General features: G+C 58.1%; 5 protein-coding genes across 5 annotated transcripts; 2 read left to right on the top strand and 3 right to left on the bottom strand.

The window, feature by feature from the left end:
* Positions 1-132: 132 nt before the first annotated feature.
* Positions 133-949, bottom strand: POSPLADRAFT_1040587 (hypothetical protein). Its single transcript, XM_024477764.1, has 3 exons — positions 360-949; positions 222-287; positions 133-170 (listed from the first exon to the last, which is right to left on the bottom strand). Exon 1 carries the CDS (start codon positions 517-519, stop codon positions 364-366), a length of 156 nt encoding a protein of 51 aa, XP_024337217.1. The 5' UTR covers positions 520-949; the 3' UTR covers positions 133-170; positions 222-287; positions 360-363.
* A 739-nt stretch (positions 950-1,688) lies between these two features.
* POSPLADRAFT_1148551 (hypothetical protein) lies at positions 1,689-3,311 on the bottom strand (the record flags this gene model as incomplete). Its single annotated transcript, XM_024486195.1, has 5 exons — positions 1,689-2,357; positions 2,414-2,531; positions 2,603-2,822; positions 2,871-3,024; positions 3,087-3,311. The coding sequence occupies 5 exons, from the start codon at positions 3,309-3,311 to the stop codon at positions 1,689-1,691; spliced, it is 1,386 nt and encodes a 461-aa protein (XP_024337216.1).
* A 178-nt stretch (positions 3,312-3,489) lies between these two features.
* POSPLADRAFT_1047863 (hypothetical protein) lies at positions 3,490-5,573 on the top strand (the record flags this gene model as incomplete). Its single annotated transcript, XM_024479377.1, has 9 exons — positions 3,490-3,651; positions 3,708-3,950; positions 4,011-4,129; positions 4,327-4,455; positions 4,514-4,638; positions 4,679-5,077; positions 5,136-5,212; positions 5,272-5,388; positions 5,418-5,573. 9 exons carry the CDS (start codon positions 3,490-3,492, stop codon positions 5,571-5,573), a joined length of 1,527 nt encoding a protein of 508 aa, XP_024337215.1.
* Positions 5,574-5,763: 190 nt separating this feature from the next.
* POSPLADRAFT_1148464 (hypothetical protein) lies at positions 5,764-7,365 on the bottom strand (the record flags this gene model as incomplete). The annotated part of the gene is made up of 6 exons (XM_024486180.1): positions 5,764-5,928; positions 5,989-6,324; positions 6,442-6,537; positions 6,588-6,673; positions 6,730-6,854; positions 6,908-7,365. 6 exons carry the CDS (start codon positions 7,363-7,365, stop codon positions 5,764-5,766), a joined length of 1,266 nt encoding a protein of 421 aa, XP_024337214.1.
* A 1,490-nt stretch (positions 7,366-8,855) lies between these two features.
* Positions 8,856-18,862, top strand: POSPLADRAFT_1182955 (hypothetical protein; the record flags this gene model as incomplete). Its single annotated transcript, XM_024488961.1, has 14 exons — positions 8,856-8,899; positions 9,167-9,805; positions 10,067-10,163; positions 10,334-10,508; positions 10,638-10,717; positions 10,852-11,010; positions 11,945-12,246; positions 12,760-13,024; positions 13,228-13,458; positions 13,607-13,699; positions 17,052-17,166; positions 17,261-17,376; positions 17,551-18,238; positions 18,304-18,862. The coding sequence occupies 14 exons, from the start codon at positions 8,856-8,858 to the stop codon at positions 18,711-18,713; spliced, it is 3,414 nt and encodes a 1,137-aa protein (XP_024337213.1). The 3' UTR covers positions 18,714-18,862.
* Between the last annotated feature and the right edge of the window lie 32 nt (positions 18,863-18,894).

Genomic DNA, 18,894 nt, shown 5'->3' with positions numbered 1-18,894 from the left:
CATTACAAATCATGTTTATTTTCTCGTAATTATATAGGTACTAACTACTATTACAGGTGCGCCAGTCTACAGGTTCTCGCCTGATCCAGCCACCTGATCCTGTAGATGTCGAGCCGCAAGCTGGGCTCCTGAGGCTGGCCGCTGGCGCTACTGCCGTCTCAATGTTCTGCCTCAATGTGACATCAGCAGGATGTTGAAGTCGCAGAGAGTATGAAACTTACTTGTATTACCACTCAAGCAGTTCGGCTTTGTGTTGAGTTATGCAAATTGGCAACCTGTAAATCACACTATATGCGTGCAAGACTATAAGCATAATGAGACACAGCCAGAAAATGGGATCTGAAAAGGCTGTAACTTACCAACTTAAAAAGCAGAATTGAATGGTATATTTGAGGTCCTCAGGCTGGCGAGGACTGTACTGTACTCAGATGCGCTCAGATGTGCTCTCTTATCTGCAGTTGGCAAAGGAAATTTCACATAGCATGTGTCTGGCTCACCAATAATCATGAGCCTCGCCATTCGGCGACTCACTGAATATAGCTGCTGACAGACAAACCAGCTGAAAGCAAAATACAATTTTGCCTTGTATCCAGACCCACCGTATCCACGCCCCGCCACTGCGAAATGGGGTATGAATACTGTGGGTCTGGGTGTGAGACAAATACCATATGGCTGCGTGCGTGATGGGTGTAGTCATTGTAACATTGTAACAGTTAAGATCCGGCCAGCGACTCATCATTCTAACAGTCCAACGGCACACTGAAAGACTCACCTCGTACTCTACACTACATTTCCTCAAGTCACAGCTATGAAGACATTAGTGTATTTAGCACACCTAGCGGACTGCGCCCCATGTGAGTCTGTTAATGCCGGCGCTAGTGCTCATGGCTCGGACATCTAGACAACGACATAGACTTAAACAAGCTCAGACCCTGAGGATGACGAGGAGTCAGGACACAGAGGACGAAACAATGCACTAGATATGCTAATGTAATAACTTTTGAAGCCTGATTCTCTGTATGATCGGTCAAGCACACTCTTACATCGCATCCATTGTTGCATTTGTCAGCATGCAGTGTCGGAATCCATACGATACGCAACGTGATTGGAATTAGAATATTTATATCGCTTTATTTAAGATACATACCAAGCCTTAGCACACTATCACAATATCTGGGCATTCATACAATCAAGTAAAATTATGACGACGTGTCTGCAATCGATTATCAGACGCATACCATTCTGGCTCTAAGTTGCACACGCATCGCCTGAATGTTGACTACTTCATAATCATGTCCCATAATTAGACAGGCGTGTAATTACATATCAGCAAATAACAAGCATGGACAATCATGTTGATTACTCATAACTAATATATTGTATTACACGCCGAACCTGGTTTTGCTGATGCCGCCACTACATGGCGTTAAAGGTTCAGGACGTTGGGATTCTCATACACGGCGTTGAATCCCAAGTCTGTCTCTCAGAATACGGAATCGCACATGACAGCGAACCTCGAAGGTCCGAGCCTGCTTTTATCTCGTGTACCACTATTTTTGACGAGATGATGGTAGGCTGTACTCAGCCTATACGAGGTATGCTTAACTCTTAACAAAGACACCCTACTAGGTTTGTGACGATTCCCAAACTCTCGCCTGTGTCGCGCGATGGCTTCTTGGAGGACTTCATTACTCTGAAAATCCCGATCCGCTGTAACTACCGACGCTTCCACTCATATCCGTGAACTCCATGTCCTCGCTCCCAAACTCATAACTGCCGCCATCTTCATCTTCATCGTCCACCCCGCTCTCATAGTCTGGGCCCTCCGCCTCTGCCTCCAATCTTTCCGCATTCGCCACGCCCTCGCTACATCGCAGACATTCCCACTGTGTCCCTCCCTGCCCGACCCCGGATCTGTCCTCCGCAGTACGCACCATGCGCTCCGAAATGCAGTAGTAGCAATAAACGTGGTCGCAGGAGGTGATGTATGGACTGTGTATTGGGTATGGGGGAGGCTCGTCACTCAGGTCAGAGCTCTCTGGTGGCTGCTCGTCTTTCGTCGCACTGGCGTTCGCGTAGGTAGTGGCCATTGAGGACATGGCATTGGCAGAGTCTGTCATATTCATGCTGCTGGAGGCGTTCTCGGCGCAAATGGCACATTGGTCCAGTGGTAATGCCCAGTAGGCACCCCTACGGATCTGCTCTCTACCGACGCCTTTTTCGTCCGCATTGATCCCAAAGGCAGCACGTATTGGACCTGGAAGTAAAGCGGACGGACTCGCGTGTGATACAAGCGCCGTTATTCGACGCCTGAGGGCCCGCACGTTGATTAAGGGGAGAAGGAATAACAGGAATTCCTGTCAACCGTACGTGAATCAAATTGTCTCTCGACCGCTCGGAGTTAAACACGTACGGTAAATGCATGCCAGACCATCTGGCGGTTCATGAACTCATATGATACGTCACGCCTAGATAGCCGCCGTGCGGGGGCAAGCCTCATCCCGAGTAGTCTATCGACAGTGGTACGATATCTGTCACCCTCAGACAGTCAAGCTGAGCCGGTGTCTTTCGAAGGAGTAAGCATCAACGTAGAGGGACTTACCGACCGTTCCACAGGAAGGAAACGAAGTTCAGTAAACTCAGACAGCCATGTGCGGATTCCATGCGAGTGAGCAGCTCCCAAGCCTTGCGCCGTCTATCCAGAGATGGCGCATCAGGCCAAGCGCGACTGAGGGCGTGGGCGCGTATGCGTGCATGCAGGTAAGGGACGAGGAGTGTCATAGCTCCATGCAAGAGGAGCTTGTTGCGAGGAAGCCCAGAAGCTGCCGAGCATGTCAGGAACCGAAATGAGAAGACTATTGCGCACACACTTGCAAGGGGGCCGCTGCGCTGGCCTTCAGCGCCGTACCGCAATCCCTGAAGCTGCGCGCCATAGCTTGCACCGAGGTCCCAAACGGACAGTTTGTAAAGCGTGAGCTGGATGAACAGGCCTAATTCAGGCTCGAGGCGCGCCTTCCAAGCCGACTGCAGCACGAGCAGAAAGTCGCTTCAGATATGTGGCTATGCGGGTGCGGAAGCATGCGAACATTCACGAGGCTCAAGGCCTTGGTCAAAGGCTCCTTGAGTAGCTGTACGAGCTCCTGGTCCAGTAGCTCCGAGTCGAGCTGTCCGACGCGCGTTATGCGCGGGGAGGCTGTATTAAATGAGAGCAACGACTGTCTGATTTGTGTAAGCTGTTGTTGTGCATCATTCCAGGCCTGGTTCCACGCCGTTGGATGGGATGAAAGAGATGGAGAATGGGATGAAGCCATGGTTGGCCGCGGGATCGCTCGGAGAGCGGATTGGTGGGGATGATCGGCCTCACGTGTGCGCGTCTACTTGTATCATCGCGAAGTCAATGATCGAGTCAAGTTCGCGTCTCATTTCTGTCTTTCGGACTAAGGGATCTGTGCCACCGCTCTGCTCATTATTCGCTGCTAGGAGCTTAACATGGCGGAAGCAATCCAGCAGCTCGTACTAGACACCCTTGATAAATCAGGGATCATCCAGGATACTCGGACGTTGGTCCTGCCAGGCCAGGCAGACGCAGCAGCAGACCATGAATCCCAGATCGTCATCTTGGGGGCTCTCAATTCGCTTGCTAGTCGTGATGTGCGTACTGCAGTCTACGTGTGCGTGAAAGCTGTGCGCATCGATCGTGAATGTAGATGATCGCGTACACAACGCAAGAAACCACCTCTCATGTCCTCACTCCCGAGGGTGCGCAAATAGCCTTGGAGGGCTCTCATGAGGCGCGAGTGTGGGCAGCACTGCCGCCGAAGGGGCAGGGTGCCGCTATCACCTCGAAGCAGCTGGAGGCTGTCGTTGGCTCCGAAACGGCTAAGATCGGCCAGGGTCGCGCGTTCAAGAACAAGTGGATAGCCAAGGAGGGCGACGGTCTCGTGAAAGTTGTGAGCACGACCTCCATTTGTGCACTAAATCTCGAACGTGATTGAGACACATCGAGTCAGGCCGAAAGCGTCCAAGACGCCACACAACTGGAAATGAGAGAAGTCGACTCGACAGGTACACTGAAAGCAGGCGAGAAGGCCCTGGCTGAGTTGCGGAAGCGCAAGCTCATCGTGCAGAGGTAAAATGATTACTCTCTGCTCGTATATAGCTCTCACCCTCTTCTCCAGGAAGGGACAGTGGTTCACCGTCCGCAAAGGCCCCGCTTTCAGCACATCAATAGCAAAACCAGAGACCGATCTTACCATTGACATGCTCGCGACGTGAGTCCATTCTTCAAGGAGTCTTGGTGTATTTCATGGCGTGCGTCATTTCTAGTGGCTCGTGGAAGACGTCAACCTATAAAAAGTACAACTTTGAAGCTGAAGGCTTGCCCCCTAATGGTGGTGCTTTCCATCCACTGCTCAAAGTGCGCGAAGAGATCCGAAACATCTTTTTGGAGATGGGGTATGCTACCTTATACTTTATGGTATCTCTCACACTTGTATGCTAAGACGTCTGGCAGCTTCGCCGAGATGCCCACATCCTCCTTCGTTGAGTCAGGTTTCTGGTGCTTCGACGCGTTGTTCGTCCCGCAACAACATCCTGCACGAGAAGTACAGGACACGTTCTATCTCTCAGGCAAGCGGAGTGTATGGACTACTGACGGCTCGACTGAATTAGTTGTTAGATCCGTCAACGTCTCTACCTCCCCCCGCTTCCTACTACTCCCGCGTATCTAAGGTGCACGAGCACGGTGGCTATGGTTCCATGGGCTATCGCGCCCCCTGGTCCGACGCCGAGACCCGTAAGCTCCTCCTGCGTACCCACACCACTGCATCGTCCGCGTCGATGCTCTACAAGCTGGCGGCAAAGTGCCGCGGCGAGGACACCGACGACTCTGTCAATGAGCAGGCTGCGCACCCCGGTGCTTCGGCGAAAGACGGCGACGATGGGTTCCGACCGGCGAAGCTCTTCAGCATTGACCGCGTCTTCCGGAATGAGACGATGGACGCGACGCACCTGGCGGAGTTCCATCAGGTCGAGGGGGTAGTGGCAGATCGTGGGCTGACGCTCGCGGACCTCATTGGTAAGTCGCCTGCGCAAGCTCTGTCTAACCCACGTATCATAACGGACATGCGATCCAGGCTTCATGCGCGTGTTCTTCAAGAAAATGGGCATTGAGAACTTGAGGTTCAAGCCCGCGTACAACCCTTACACGGAGGTAATAGTCTCTTCACGTCGGGTGATCGATTTTACTGACACTGCGTGTGTGTCGCTCAGCCGTCCCTAGAAATTTTCGCTTTCCACCCGCAACTTGGTAAGTGGGTCGAGGTCGGCAACAGCGGAATGTTCCGACCTGAGATGCTGGAGCCGATGGGATTCCCCAAGGACGTGCATGTCCACGGGTGGGGGATTGGGCTGGAGAGGCCTACAATGATTCGGTGCGTGGGGCGATAGACCCTTCCCTGTCGGCTGCTCACGTCGCGTGTCTCCGCAGATACGGCATCAGCAACATCCGGACGCTCGTGGGCCATAAGGTATCGATAGAGGGAGTGGAAACGTCGCCTGCGGTCCGATTCTGAGGCGACTGTACGATACTAGAAGAAGAATGCAAAATCTGTTGTATCCAGTGATTGAACTGTGTCATCTTTAAGACCTCCCAACAAACGGGTCTTCGCATGGGATGTCCATGGAAATAATGACAACATGGCATTGTGGATAAATACGATCTGTTACTGTAATGTACAAGGACATAGATGATACAAAGACGTGTCAGAACGAGAAGACGGCGGCGTTCTTCCGCGAGCCGAACATGTAGACAATGGCCTGACTCATGAATAGCCCGACCGTGATACCAATGGCAACTGCAATCATGGCACCACCAATATCTATGCCATCGCCTTGTGCGGTAATTCCACCTGCTTGCGACAAGCCAGACTGGAAGGAACATTACTGTCAGCCCCGCGGAAATATAGGCAGCGATGTATTATGACTTACCGGCACCAAGAACAAGACGCCGGTGACCATAGCCGTAAACGCTGTGCCGCCAAACTTCCGCGAATATAGATTTCCAAGCAAGCCCACCGCAAACGCGCCGATGGCGGACACGACGTCGGAGCGATTGAAGATGAAGTGGTTCGCGACTTTGTTCGCCGCGTACGCAATACACGAGATGACGACCATCACGATGAGCTCCAACGTCCATATCGGCTGCAGGTTCGCGAGCGAGGACAGTATGGAGAAAATCGGGACGATGATGAACTGCGTCCACCACGGGAACGGCTGGAGGTACCATGGGAACTCTGGCGGGCGGTAGCACCCATCGATGATGTACTCGCGGATGAACGGTGTCGAGTTTGTGAACGTGAATGCGCCGTTGATCGTACCACGATTTAGCTCCGACGCGATCGAGGTCGTGTTGTCGGACACGAAGAGACCCGACACCGTCACTGACGATGTCATGCGCGCGGCGAGCGAGGCAAGCTCGTGGCGTGCGCTTCGGTCGAACAGCAGGTATAGGTCTGAGCCGATCTGAAGACCGAAACCCTGTCGGGGCGTCAGCATGGCAGAAGGACGCTCTTGTGAGGACCACGAACCAGGAATAGAGTGTAGATCAACGCGTACACCATCTTGACACTACCGCACACGATGTTCTTCGAAGCGAGTTCCAAAGAGCTGCTCACTGGCACAAAGCTGTCAGACTGCTTCCAATAAATAATAGCGCGGGAATACACTCACAAATAAGATATCCCGGCAGAATACCGATGATACTAGAGGAAGAGATTGCGGTGTAGCAGAAAACCTGCGAGCGGATACTGCTCAGACCTCGAGCGACGAATGAAACGCAGGTTGTGACGGTGATTCTGTAGTTTCAAGGTATCAGTGGCACCCTCGGGACCAGCAGCGACATACTTACTCGTAGACATTGGCATACAAGACTGACTTCGACGCAACCCGGACCTGCATTGTCGACAGGAACACGGCCCCCACACCCGCAATCCACATGTCGACGAATGAACCGCCGAACGCAAGTGGGCAGATGAGCAGGGAGAGCAAGAACGCGAGGATCGTACGGAACAACGCGCTATACACCGGCTTCGCGTGTAGCAACGCATCGAGCTGGGCGGCAGCATTCTTTGCGCTGATCTCGTCGTGCACGACGGTGCGGTAGATCTGATGCACCTCATGCAGGCTGCCTAGTGAAAGGCGCCCTGCGCACTTGACGAAGTGTAGCTCAGACGTCTTGGTCTCCTGGTCGCCGAAAGAACACATGATCACGCCCGGGATGTGGATGAACTCGGCGTCGATCTCGAGGATGCGCGCTGCGGAGAGCAGCTGGCTCTCGATGCGGTGCGACGGCGCGCCGAATGTCATCAACGCCTGAGCGAGTCGGATGATGAACATCTGTCTATTGAGCACGGCTGGACGGAGGAAGCACAGGTCAGCGACGCGCGCACAGTATCAGAGACATGGAACGTGCATGTGATGTTAAACTCAATCTTCGAGCGCGAATGGTATTTGCGCCGTTCCTTGTAGCTCATCTGGCGCAGACATGCGCGCTCGATGTCCTCCGGGTCGTCCATATTGCGCCTGCGCACGCCTGTCACGCGCGGATCGTCGGCATCGATAAACTGGTCCTGGTCCTCGCTGGCGTTCGATGCCATCGAGTTCAAGCGCGGGAGCTGTGCGCGTTTTTGAGGCGCATTGCTAACCGAGCTAGCAATGGAGCCTCTCTGGCTCGTGGCCGCACCCTCCTCGTTACCTTGATACTCGTTGAGTGCGAGGTCAATCATGTTATGTAGGTAGGACTGGTAGCGCTGATCTCCATCTCTGAGAGGAGAGCTGCTGTCCCGCCGTTCGCGTTGTGGGGGCTCCCGCCGGGCGCCGCTTGCTTTCTCGCTCGCTTCCGCATCATCGGCAAAGCTGACTCTCCTGCGGGGCTGTGGGGCACGCGGGCGCGGAGACTCTCCGGTATATACTCCTTGAGGCGGGCGAATACCATGTGGATATTGGTACGACGAGAGCGAGTACCTCGAGTCAACAGGTGCTCCACGGCTGCCACGGCTTTCAAACAGAGTGGACTCGCTGCCACCGAAGCCGCGAGAGTCTTCTGCATCAAATGGGTCTACCGAATCGTTTTGCATAGCCCGCCGATGATTGTATGGCGCGGTGTGAAGAGTAGCATGCTGTCGGGATCGCTCCAGTGGTGCTGGCGGGACGACTTCATGGAGTTCATTGAAGCGCGCATGAGGCGCCCGGCGCCCGGGTATATCTTCGTCAAATGAATAAACAGAAGGAGTGTCAGGAATCGATCCACGAGCTGCAGCTGTCCGACGCGGAGGAAGAGAAGTGTACGGCATGGAGAATTATACGAGGAACCCAAGCCGAGAGCAGAGTCGAGTGCGAAGAACTAGACAGTGAGCATGCAGAACGCAGCTCCTCCCTGACTGTATACAAAACGCCATGGTGTTTCTAGATCCGGGATGGTCAGCCGCTATGGAAAGTGAGACACCTGGTCAGCAACGCCATGATCGACATCTACATTGCGATCACAGCTAGTTCTGATAAGCACTTACCATTGGATACATTAAGTCAAGGCGCGGAGCCGGTAGTATATCTCTCCAACGCATTGAATGGATGGAAGGCAGCCTTTATGATCCAAATAGCACATGGCACGTCCGCGTCCCCGATGACCTAAAATCCTCTTGGCTTAGTTGCCAGCGGACCGTTTAAGAGCACGCGATGCTTAGTTGCGCCGCAGACCTCATGACCCATATATTCAAGCGGGTGTGTTTGAGATGAAAGCAAGCGCGAATGCCTGTGGTACTGACGATGGAAGTCAATCATGAGAGTTTAGCACCACCATGGTACATACAACCTTCCAACATTATTCAAGAGATCGAGATCTGTGAGTGATCGGGGAGATCGAAGGGCCATCTCAGCCATCACGCGTACCGTGTGCCTTGACTGCGATAGCTGAACACGTATTTATGACTCCTTACAGGTCGTTATCATGCATCTCCTTGTTCTCTCCTCTAAACCTGTATCAACAACTCCTTGGAAGGTGATAGGGTCAAGGTTCCACCAAATTCACGGTAGCGCACGAGAGACAAGGGGTGAGGCCTCGTCTGGCGGAATCCTCGCCCAGTTATCAGGCATGCTGACATTCCTCCAGAGTCCAGATAATGACAAGTGAGACAGACGTCTACATCAGACGCGTGTCCGCCTCGGACGCGTCCGCTCTCTCGCGCATTTGCCTCCTCACAGGCGACGCAGGCACCTCCGCCGAGCATCTGCACGACTTCGGGGAGCTTCCGGGGCTCGTGTACGCCGAGCCATACGCCCGGCTGCCTGCAGGCTTCGGCTTCGTCATGGTCGACCCCACAAAGCCCCAGTCCGACCAGGTCGTTGGCTATATCCTAGGCACACACGACACCCGCGTGTTCGAGCAGCAGGCTGAGACGCTGTGGTACCCGTCACTCCGCGCGCGCTATCCAAACCACGACCCACCAGCGCACCCGGAAGACCCCTCGCGCCCCGTCAAAGACGCGGACGCGCGCTACATCCGCCTGCTGCACTCACCGCAGAACGCCCCGTCTGCGTGCGTCGCGTTCGCCCCGGCGCACCTGCACATCGACATCCTGCCGGACTACCAGCGCCAGGGATGGGGCCGGCGGCTGATTGCGCGTGCGATTGAGTGTATGCGAGAGGAGAGATTGGACCGCGTCTGGCTGGGGCTTGATCCGCGCAATGAGGGTGCACGGCGATTCTACGAGCGGTTAGGCTTCCGGAAGATCGACGGAGCGGAAGGAATGTGTATGGGCTTACAGTTCGAAGACTTCAGAACATAGATGCAGGCTGAGCGCTGAGCGCTGATGATCGGCTGTGATGTAATCTGTGGGGACGGAGGACGAAGGGAATGGCGCATTAGTGCTACTGCAGGATCTCGCGCGACCAGGTCTAATCAAGAAGGGATATGATAGGACAACGTGGGGAGTGCCCGTACATGATTAATGATTGGCGGGTGCCGGCATGCACTTTTGATATTGTATATCTGCCGCCCGTAACTCCTTAGGCGTCCACGCGGGCTACCGTTCGAGACTGCCCTGGACAGTATCTGTCTCACAATGAGGGATCTGCAGCACACTCTCCGAAGCTTCTACTCCAACCTCGTGTGTTTAGTGATGTAACAGATTTTCTATTTCAAGGCATCCATATTGCCTATACTCGACAACGCCTGACGGCGGGACGGTGATTCAAAACCCATACAATACAAACCATATATATTGTCTTCAGGAGCGCACACTGTCTGGTGACTACTTGAACGATGAACGACAAGTAGTACCACATGCAGGAGCTCGCAGCAGGAAGCAGGCGTTCTTGGGACAACGCTTCCCTTGTTACGACTGTGATTCGCGGAGTTGGGTGGCCCCCTCATCCCCCTTCTATCATCGAGGCAGAAGAGCTTGATATCACCGATGCGGGGAAAGTGCGGCAATCGAGATATGCATCATACCGTACGTCACATGCACATGCCGTCAAGGACTCAAGCGCAGCGCGGCCCGCCATTGGACCGCCCTCCAATTCCAAAACGACGGCCCGCGCCTGCGAACCTTGAGCTTGAAACGCTGGACGCCGTGGCCCAGTGGAGACACTCCCTCCGAAGCACACAACAGCCGCCGATGAGTCGGACGGATGCCGCGCGAAGGAAGTCATCCGCGCTCCCGTACGCCCTGCCTCGCCCGCCTCTAGACCGCCGTGCTGACTGAGCGTGCCGCTTCGCGGAGGCCGTCGAAGCGTTGCTGGCAGCCTTCTGCGGCACCCCATCGCTGCGGCTGACCCCTCTCCGTCAGCGCACAGGTGACTGGCTGCTCTCAGTGGCCGGCGCGCGGGAGCTGGGGGTTGAGAGAGCGCGCGGGCACGGCACTGCGTAAAGCGGCGCGTCGAGACCAGTGGCTGCTGGTCGAGGCCGGGCGCGGATGGTGGCGGCGAATCATCGCGCGGCCATGGGCACAGGGGGTGTGGCAACGCAAGAGCCCAATTGGAGGGCCGGCTGGACCAATACCGGCATGTGGACAGAGTTTGTTAGCAAGACGACAGCGCGTCCCGTGACGAGATGTGGGGACGAATGCCCACGTTGCCGTATATGGGTTCCTAGTTGCCTGTTTGGGTGTATTCCGAGTACCGGGAGCGGTGGTGGGTCGGAATCATCACGGACGGCGCAGACGGTCGGCGAGAAGATTGACAGCTGTACCCGCTGCGCACGCCTTAGGAAGATATGTATATGGCGGATAATGCAGGTGTACAAAGGGAATCATCACTCCGTGTTGGGGGAATGGTCGCTAGGACAGATCGTCAATAGAGCCGATAGAGTAGCGGTCCAATGAAAGTGATTTTGTGCCCATGGAAGGAGCTGACATGAAACGCAGCGAGGGTGGTGCCCCTGAGGTCAGGCATTGGGAATTATGCACTGGGCTGCATTTTTTAGCATGCGATGCCGGGGGATCAAGCAGTGACCAGCAAGGGCCGTGCGGGGGTTAGAATGTAGCGGCGACAAAATGCATTTCTAAACGGAGAACAACGCTGGACTGTTCCGCAAGCTTTCTTCTGGTAGCTATACGGTGCCCGGTCGCGATATCAGCATGCGGGAATTAAGTGCATGTCCGCAGCACCAGCCATCGAGTACCGCCCACGCAAATATCCGCCTGCACCCCCCTCCATGCCCGTGTCCCGAGCTTAGATACCGCCTGTCCCAAGCCACGCTACAGACAACACCAGCTAAATGCAGCAGCGCGCAGCTCCGAGCCGAGATGCACAGATGCACAGATGCACCGAAGAAGGCCCTCGATCGCAGCCGCGGCGGGACGAGTCTGCTCGAGGCACCGTCCAGCTCCGGCTGCGCTGCGGGACAGCTGCTCACCCCCCACACCCCCCTGCCCACGCACCATTTTAGATCGATCACTGGGTGGGCCAAATCTGCATGAGCACGAGCACGAGCACGAGCACCGGATGCGCGGGCTGGGGCTGGGGGGCATGGGGAGATATCTGCGAGATCCGATTCCACAGATACAGTGTCTCGCTTCTGGGGCAACGCGACAACGCGACAGGAGGCCGAACTGCTGGCACGAACCCGCTCGCGCCTGAACGTCGGTATCCCGAGAGCAGCCTGGCTGCTCCACACGAAAGAACCAACTACAACTCCCGGCAGTTACGCGCGAGCGGCGGCGGGGCGGCGCTGGCAGGGCGGTGGACATTGTGCGCGACGCGCGACGCGTAATAGCCCGTTTGGGCATGGCGTACCCATGGATACATCCGCAGGGCGCTCGAGAGAGCGCGGCAGACGCGTCGAGCCCAACGATGTCGAGTCTTAGCGGTCGGTGCTCTCCCATCGAGGGAGGAAACGAGGCACATAACCACATAACTGGTTAGATGCGTGTGTATATCAATGGGGACTCGGCCGGTGGGCGCGGGGCGCTCTGGGGCGCCTGGGCGGGTGCGGACAGCGGGCCAGGCGCGCTGGGCGAGTCCATTGATTTTGATTTGTGTCAGTTGCGACCTCCATTCCTCGAAGAAACATACCCAGAGAGGAAACAACCACCACAGAATGAATGCCATCGGCGGTGTTGTCCCACACCCGTTATTCACGCATTCCAGAATAGAAACCTGCTTACCCAGACGTCGCGCGCCCAGAAGCCCAGAGGCACGCAGAAAGAGACTCGAACATATCCTTGGCAGATCATAGCACAGGGCTGACTGATATCCCATCAGCCCGAAACACGATTGCTTGGAACGAGAACAGGGGGAACATCTCCCTTTTGGACACAGAAATACACACAGCAGCCCGGCACGCAACCGCGCACGCCTCAGCGCCGCCCCGCGCCCGCTCCAGCCGGCGCCGCGCCCTGTCCAGAGCCTTCCTCTTCTCCCCCCGGCGAGACGACTGTGGGATCAGAAAGCCGTCAGATCGTGGGCACGCGCGCCGAGATTAGAACGGAGGGGGCAGCTCACGCAGGGCAAAGAGCGCGACGGCCATGTAGATCCAGTACTTCTGCAGGAAGGTCTTCTCCGGGACCGGCTCCACGGGCTTGCCGTCGAGGGCCAGCGGTGGCGGGACGCGTAGCTGCGGTCTGGGAGGCGCGTGCGCGCCGAGAACACGTCAGCGCTGTCTAGATGGCAGAATGCACTGCATTGCATTGTGCGGCAGCAACACGAATGAATGCCACCGCGACAATGCAGTTCAGCTCGGACAGGGAAGACGTACAGTGGCGGGTGCCTGGGGTGCACCAGCGACACGGTCGTGTTCGAGACGTGCCGCAACGGCGGGGCGGTCTCGCCCTTGCTGTCCTTTCGGCGGCGCTTCGGGCACGCACCGTCGCGGGGGACAGGCGCGACGAAATAGTCGAGGGCGTATGGCGTGCCGTCCGCGGCGAGGTGGACTCTGATATCCTCGGACGTGCTCTGGGGCAGGTGGCACTAGACACAGCGACGACATCCAGTATCCCGGGTCAGCCGAGACGCGCCGCGCACACGCGCGCGAGAAGAAGGGGGAGGTGCTTACGGCCTTGACGGCGGAGACGTGCCAGTGCGCCGGGTCCGCGGCGCCGGGGCGCGCGAGCGCGAGCTGGTAGAGCGCGCCGGCGGCGTCTGGGCTGCGGAGGGTCTGTGCGAAGTGCGCGAGGTCCGCCTCGAGCGTGTCGGCGGGCACGAGGTGCGCGGAAGCGGATGGCGCGGAGCCAGGCCCCGGGAGGGCAAGGGTGCCGCGCTCTGCCCAGGGCGCACCGGAGGCGGCGGGGTCGAAGAGGCGGTGGTAGAGGCGGGGCGGGTCTACGGCGGCATTGGGGTCGGCGAGGACGACGGGGAGGAGGGCGGCGGCGGCGAGGGAGAGCGCGAGTGCGTACATGGCTCGGGGCAGGAGCTGAGGAGAGGACCGTGACTGTGGGGGAGCGAATGGGAGCGATGCCGAGGGACGGCAGAGGGGGAGCTGTGATTGGGCGAGAGCCGGGATTGGACGGGCGAACGTCGGTATGGAGACTGCCTAATCGGGGGATATGTGATGACGTGCTGGGTTATACGCCACCTGCCAAAGCGAGCGAGCCCGGGTTTCGCTCGTCTCAAGACCGATGGGCCGATCCCAGATGCCCGCAGATCCATCTCAGCCTCTCTCTCCCTCCGCCGCCCTGCGCCTCAGCTCTTCCACTCACTCACTCTCTCACTCACACTTCCTCGCCAGCGCAGCCAGCGCAGGCGAGCCTTCTTCCATGCACACCACAGCAGCCAATCACAGAGCGGGGACGCCAGCTGATTGGGCGGGGCCCTGCCGCCCTCCCATTGGCTCCTGCCAATACGGGAAGCGGTCTGGAACGCTATTGGTCTGGACAAGACGATGAGTTCGTGTGCTCTACGGTCGAGACTTGCCCAACCGCCATAAATGCCAGCCGTCCGACCAACCACCAGCCTCTCCCAGCCCTCCCCCCGTTCCTCCCACCCAATCCCACCGTCCTCCCCTCCACTTCGCCTGTCCCGCCATGATCTTCTCCCCAGACCTCCCACAGCACTCCCTCCCCACCCCGCCCCACTCTCCTCACGCCCTAGAGCCCGCCCATTCAGCCGTCGTCCTCCTCGACTCCCTCACCGCCTTCTACCAGCAAGAGCGGTACTGGATCCACCACACCCGTGCCGCCCTCGAGGTCGCCATCGCCAAGGGCTCCGACGCCCGTGCCATCGCATACACCGTCGGCTCTCCCGCAGAGTCGTCCATGACCACCTCCGCAGCGTCGTCCCCAGGGGCTGTCACCAGCCCAGCCTCATCCACCTCGTCCATGGGCGACGAAGCCGGCCCCATGCTCACCGCTGTCCCCATCATCAAGGCCGACCCGGACGCCCCGCCCCCGGCGCGCAAGCACTCCACGCGCTGGAACCGGCGCAAGAACATCATGCAGCTCAAGCTGCCCGGCATCTCGCCGCACGCGCCGCGCCGCCGCCGCCCCCACCGCGCCCCGCCGTCCGAGCCCGGCGCGCGCCTGCTCGAGATGTTCTCCGAGCTCGTCGACGCCCGCATGGAGAGCTGCCAGCGCGTCTCGCGCCTCGTGCGCGACGCAAAGGCCGGCCGCCAGGACCTCTGCCTCGCGATGTGTTGAGCCGATCCGGTGAGCAGCGCTGCCCGCTTACCTGCGCGCGTTTCACGAGGCTGACCGTCATCTGCGCCACACAGAACGCGAGAGAATCACTATGCATGCACACTGCCCTATGCCACTCGACGCGCCCGCCACTGCCACCCGGCTGCAGAGCGCTGCGCAGCGATAGGAGGCGAGGAGGGCAAAAAGGGCACGGCGACTATTGTGGCCGTTCGCCGTTCGAGCGCGGGCGAGACGAGCCGAGAGCGGATGCGAGGCGGGCGCATGATGTGACTCCCGAGTCTGGAGTGCGGCGCTCTCCTGCGGACTGACCAATCAGCGCAGCGGACGCGTCGTATATGGTAGCTTTGTTCGATATAACTTATGGTTCCATGGCAGCTTCGTCGGTTACTGCGGTCTGGGGTTCGTGTAGCGTGTCGAATGATATCCGATCTGGTTTGTGTTGCTTGCATAGCCCGGTTGTGCGAAGGCATTACGGAAAGATGGCGAGTGAGAGCGGGCGACCTCTGATTGGGCGAGGCCGCGATCAGCATTGGAGGATCGAGACATGGCTGCAACAGATCCAGAGCGCACAGGCGTAGACATACCCGCTTGTTCCCCGTGCCATAGAAACAATCTGTTGTTAATAGAGAGAGATCACAAGACATGCAGCAGTGAGAAAAAGTACATTGCGAAGAGTACGAACATAAGGTAGGCCCAAGTCACTTTCGACCAACATCACATGCCGACCGTTACAAAGTCGTGACAAAAGCGCAGATGTGTAGTGTACCAGAGGAAAGAAGCGTGCTGTATCGGCAACGCCTTCCACTAGACGGACCCCTCTCTCGAGTGCAGCACTCCGAAAGGATAAGTCCTTGGGGTCACATGGAGTCACAAACCGTGATGTTGGTCTTACAACTAATACAAGGGAGAAGACATGTATCGCATGACGACATATACTTACCGGCATCTGAACCATGTTGTCGCATATAAACAAGACGGGGCGCGGACGCGGATCTACAGCCCACAAGCTCTTGCGCAGTAGCAGAGATTGTACGGCATTGTTGGGCAGGCGTTTGAATGTCATTGGGGAAGGTCTGCCAAGCGATGCACTAGTGCCAATGGCGGAAGCCTAGACAGAACTGGACGGGGACAGCCTGACTACGAGCGAGAAGAGACGGCAATGGTTCGTAGCAACAGGACAGATGCTGATTGGGGGAAGCCAGGAATAGAGTTCTCTTGTAATATCAGTCGTTATGAACATGGCAGTTTGCAGGCAAAGATGGCCGCGAGCGAGACTCTGAGGAGAGGCGTCGACCAATGAGAGCAGGGCACTCCAAATAGGCGCACACTCGCGATTGGCCACGGCCGGATGCGGACACGCCGAGTGATGTTATCGTGGGCGCTTCCGTGCTGGCCATCGTCTCTGGTCCTCCCGCTGCTGCACTCGCTCCTGCTGCCCTCTCTCGTTAGCCTATGTCTGCCCGCTATGCCCCCCTCCCGAACCCCCTCACAGACCCCACCGCCGACCATGAGCTAGAGGCTGCCTTTGACGACTCCGACTCGGACGACGACGACGACGACGACGACGTCGCCCACGCCCCCTCCCGCCGCCCCGCCCGCAACGGCTACCACCCGCTCGCCCACGACGACCCCATACCCGCAGAAGACCACCCCAGCGCCCACGCCCACATACATACTCACACGTACACCCCCGCCCCCGCCCGCGTGCCCGGCACCTACGACTTCGAGTCCACGGACTTTGACTACATCCGCCCGCCGCCGGGCTCCCCGCCGAGCCCCTCGGACCGCGCACGCCCGAACGAGCACGGCAACTCGAACGGGCTGGTCCCCGCCCCGCCCACCGACGCGGACCCGCGCCCGTCCCCCCGCGCCGGCTGGGTGCGGCGCACCGCCGCCGCCGTGCTGCCCACGCACTACGTCCAGCGCCTCGGCCTCGAGCAGCGCGCCCCGCTCGGCTACGTCGGCGGCGGCACCCACAACGATGGCGTGTTTGCGAACGTCGTCGCGAAGCCCGCACGTCCCGTGCGCATACAAGAGGGTGAGTCCTCCATCGTACGATCGGTCTGGTGCTGTGGGAGAAATGGCGAAATGTCGGGGTTCGGTTGGTTGGTTGGTTGGTTGGTTGTGTCTAGAGTTGTTGGCCAAATTGCACCCAATCGCCGCGCCTGGCGCAGAGATAGCGAATGGCGGTTGCTGGCGCAACTCGAAAGGGTCAGGCCTTGTCCAGACTCTGAGCAAGATATCTGAGGTGAAATCACCCCCATGCCCGAGCCATCAACAAACTTGAGTACGCAGGCGAACGTGACCTATATTCTCTGATCGACGAGAATTCAGGTCTATGACCTGATAATGGTTCGGGAGGGCGTTGTACCCTCAGCGACACTACTTGTGTCACCGCGTTGGCTGCCATGCCATTTTGTAGAGGAAATATGACCGCTCAGCGCTCAGCGGTAAACATGCCGCTGTACATGTCGGGTTTCTTCTACCAATCGTCATTCAAATCGGCACAAATAGCCTACGGGCATTTTCCCTGCACTACTCAGACTCATATTATTGCTCGACTGCACTCCTCACACTTTCAATCACAGGCGACGAGACGTACCTCGTTCCAGAGGACGTGCAGAAGGATACCCCGCCGTCGTACGCCGCCGCCCAGGCGGACGCAGCCCCTCCATACTGGGAGACGACCGTCCATGCGCCGTCCTCCGCGTCGAGCGCGGGCGAGATCATCATCGATGCGCTGCCCACGGGCTCCGTCTTCTCGTTCCTGTGGAACATGCTTGTCAGCATCTCGTTCCAGTTCGTCGGCTTCCTGCTCACGTACCTCCTGCACACGACGCACGCGGCCAAGCTGGGCTCGCGCGCCGGCCTCGGCATCACGCTGATCCAGTACGGCTTCGCGATGCGCCGCAACGAGGAGAACGCGTTCCAGGGCGAGACCACGACACAGGACGTGTGGAGCAAGCCGGCGTTCGCGACGCCCACGGAGGCGGACGAGTACTACAAGAACCTCAATGCTACGGGCACGCTGCCGACGCCTGTCAGCGACGAGCCCGGTACATTCATCATCGGCACTTCCGAGTGGATCTCCTTCCTGCTGATGACTGTCGGTGCGTCGCACCCGTCCTTTATATTTGTACCGCGTGCCACCGCATACTGACTGACGCCCGCGCAGGCTGGTTCATCCTGCTCACCTCGCTGCTCGGCTTCTGGCGCGTCAAGCGCTGGGAGCGCGGCATCCTCGCCGCACAGCGGGAAGACCCCTCCGCGGGACGTCCGTCCGGCCCCGCGAACGGCGCGCTGATCCACTCGCTCGAGCGCGTGTTCGGCCTGCAGGGCCTCGCGGACGGTTCGCTCATCCGCACGGGCCTCGGGCTCTCGCGCAATGTTGACCGCGACGGGGACGCGGAGGCCCTCCTGCGCGAGATGGCGGGGCCGGCCGAGCCAGAGCGCCCGCCGTCGCCGCGCGGCGAGTACATCCTCCCGCTCGACCCGGACGACCCCGAGCGCAATGCGCGCGTCGCCCAAGCGTTGGCGGTGCAGGCGCGGCTGGACCAGGATCTCCGCTCGGCGGGGCTCATCTGAGGAAGGAGTGGCGTGAGGGCTGCGTGTATACCTGTATGAGGAGTTCGTCTGTCACCCTGGTGAGGGCGGGGGCAGGCTCTTGGCTGCTGATCTTGGGACAATGCATGTAATATATATCGACAATGTGTGCTACGACCTCGGCTTGCTGGCGTCTCGGCCCGCCATTCGTTGTACTATTCCT

Source organism: Postia placenta (genome assembly GCF_002117355.1).
Source record: "Postia placenta MAD-698-R-SB12 unplaced genomic scaffold POSPLAscaffold_10, whole genome shotgun sequence".
In the NCBI taxonomy this organism is placed as follows: domain Eukaryota; kingdom Fungi; phylum Basidiomycota; class Agaricomycetes; order Polyporales; family Adustoporiaceae; genus Rhodonia; species Rhodonia placenta.
The sequence above is the reverse complement of the archived record's forward strand: the minus strand, read 5'-3'. Positions and strand labels throughout refer to the sequence as shown.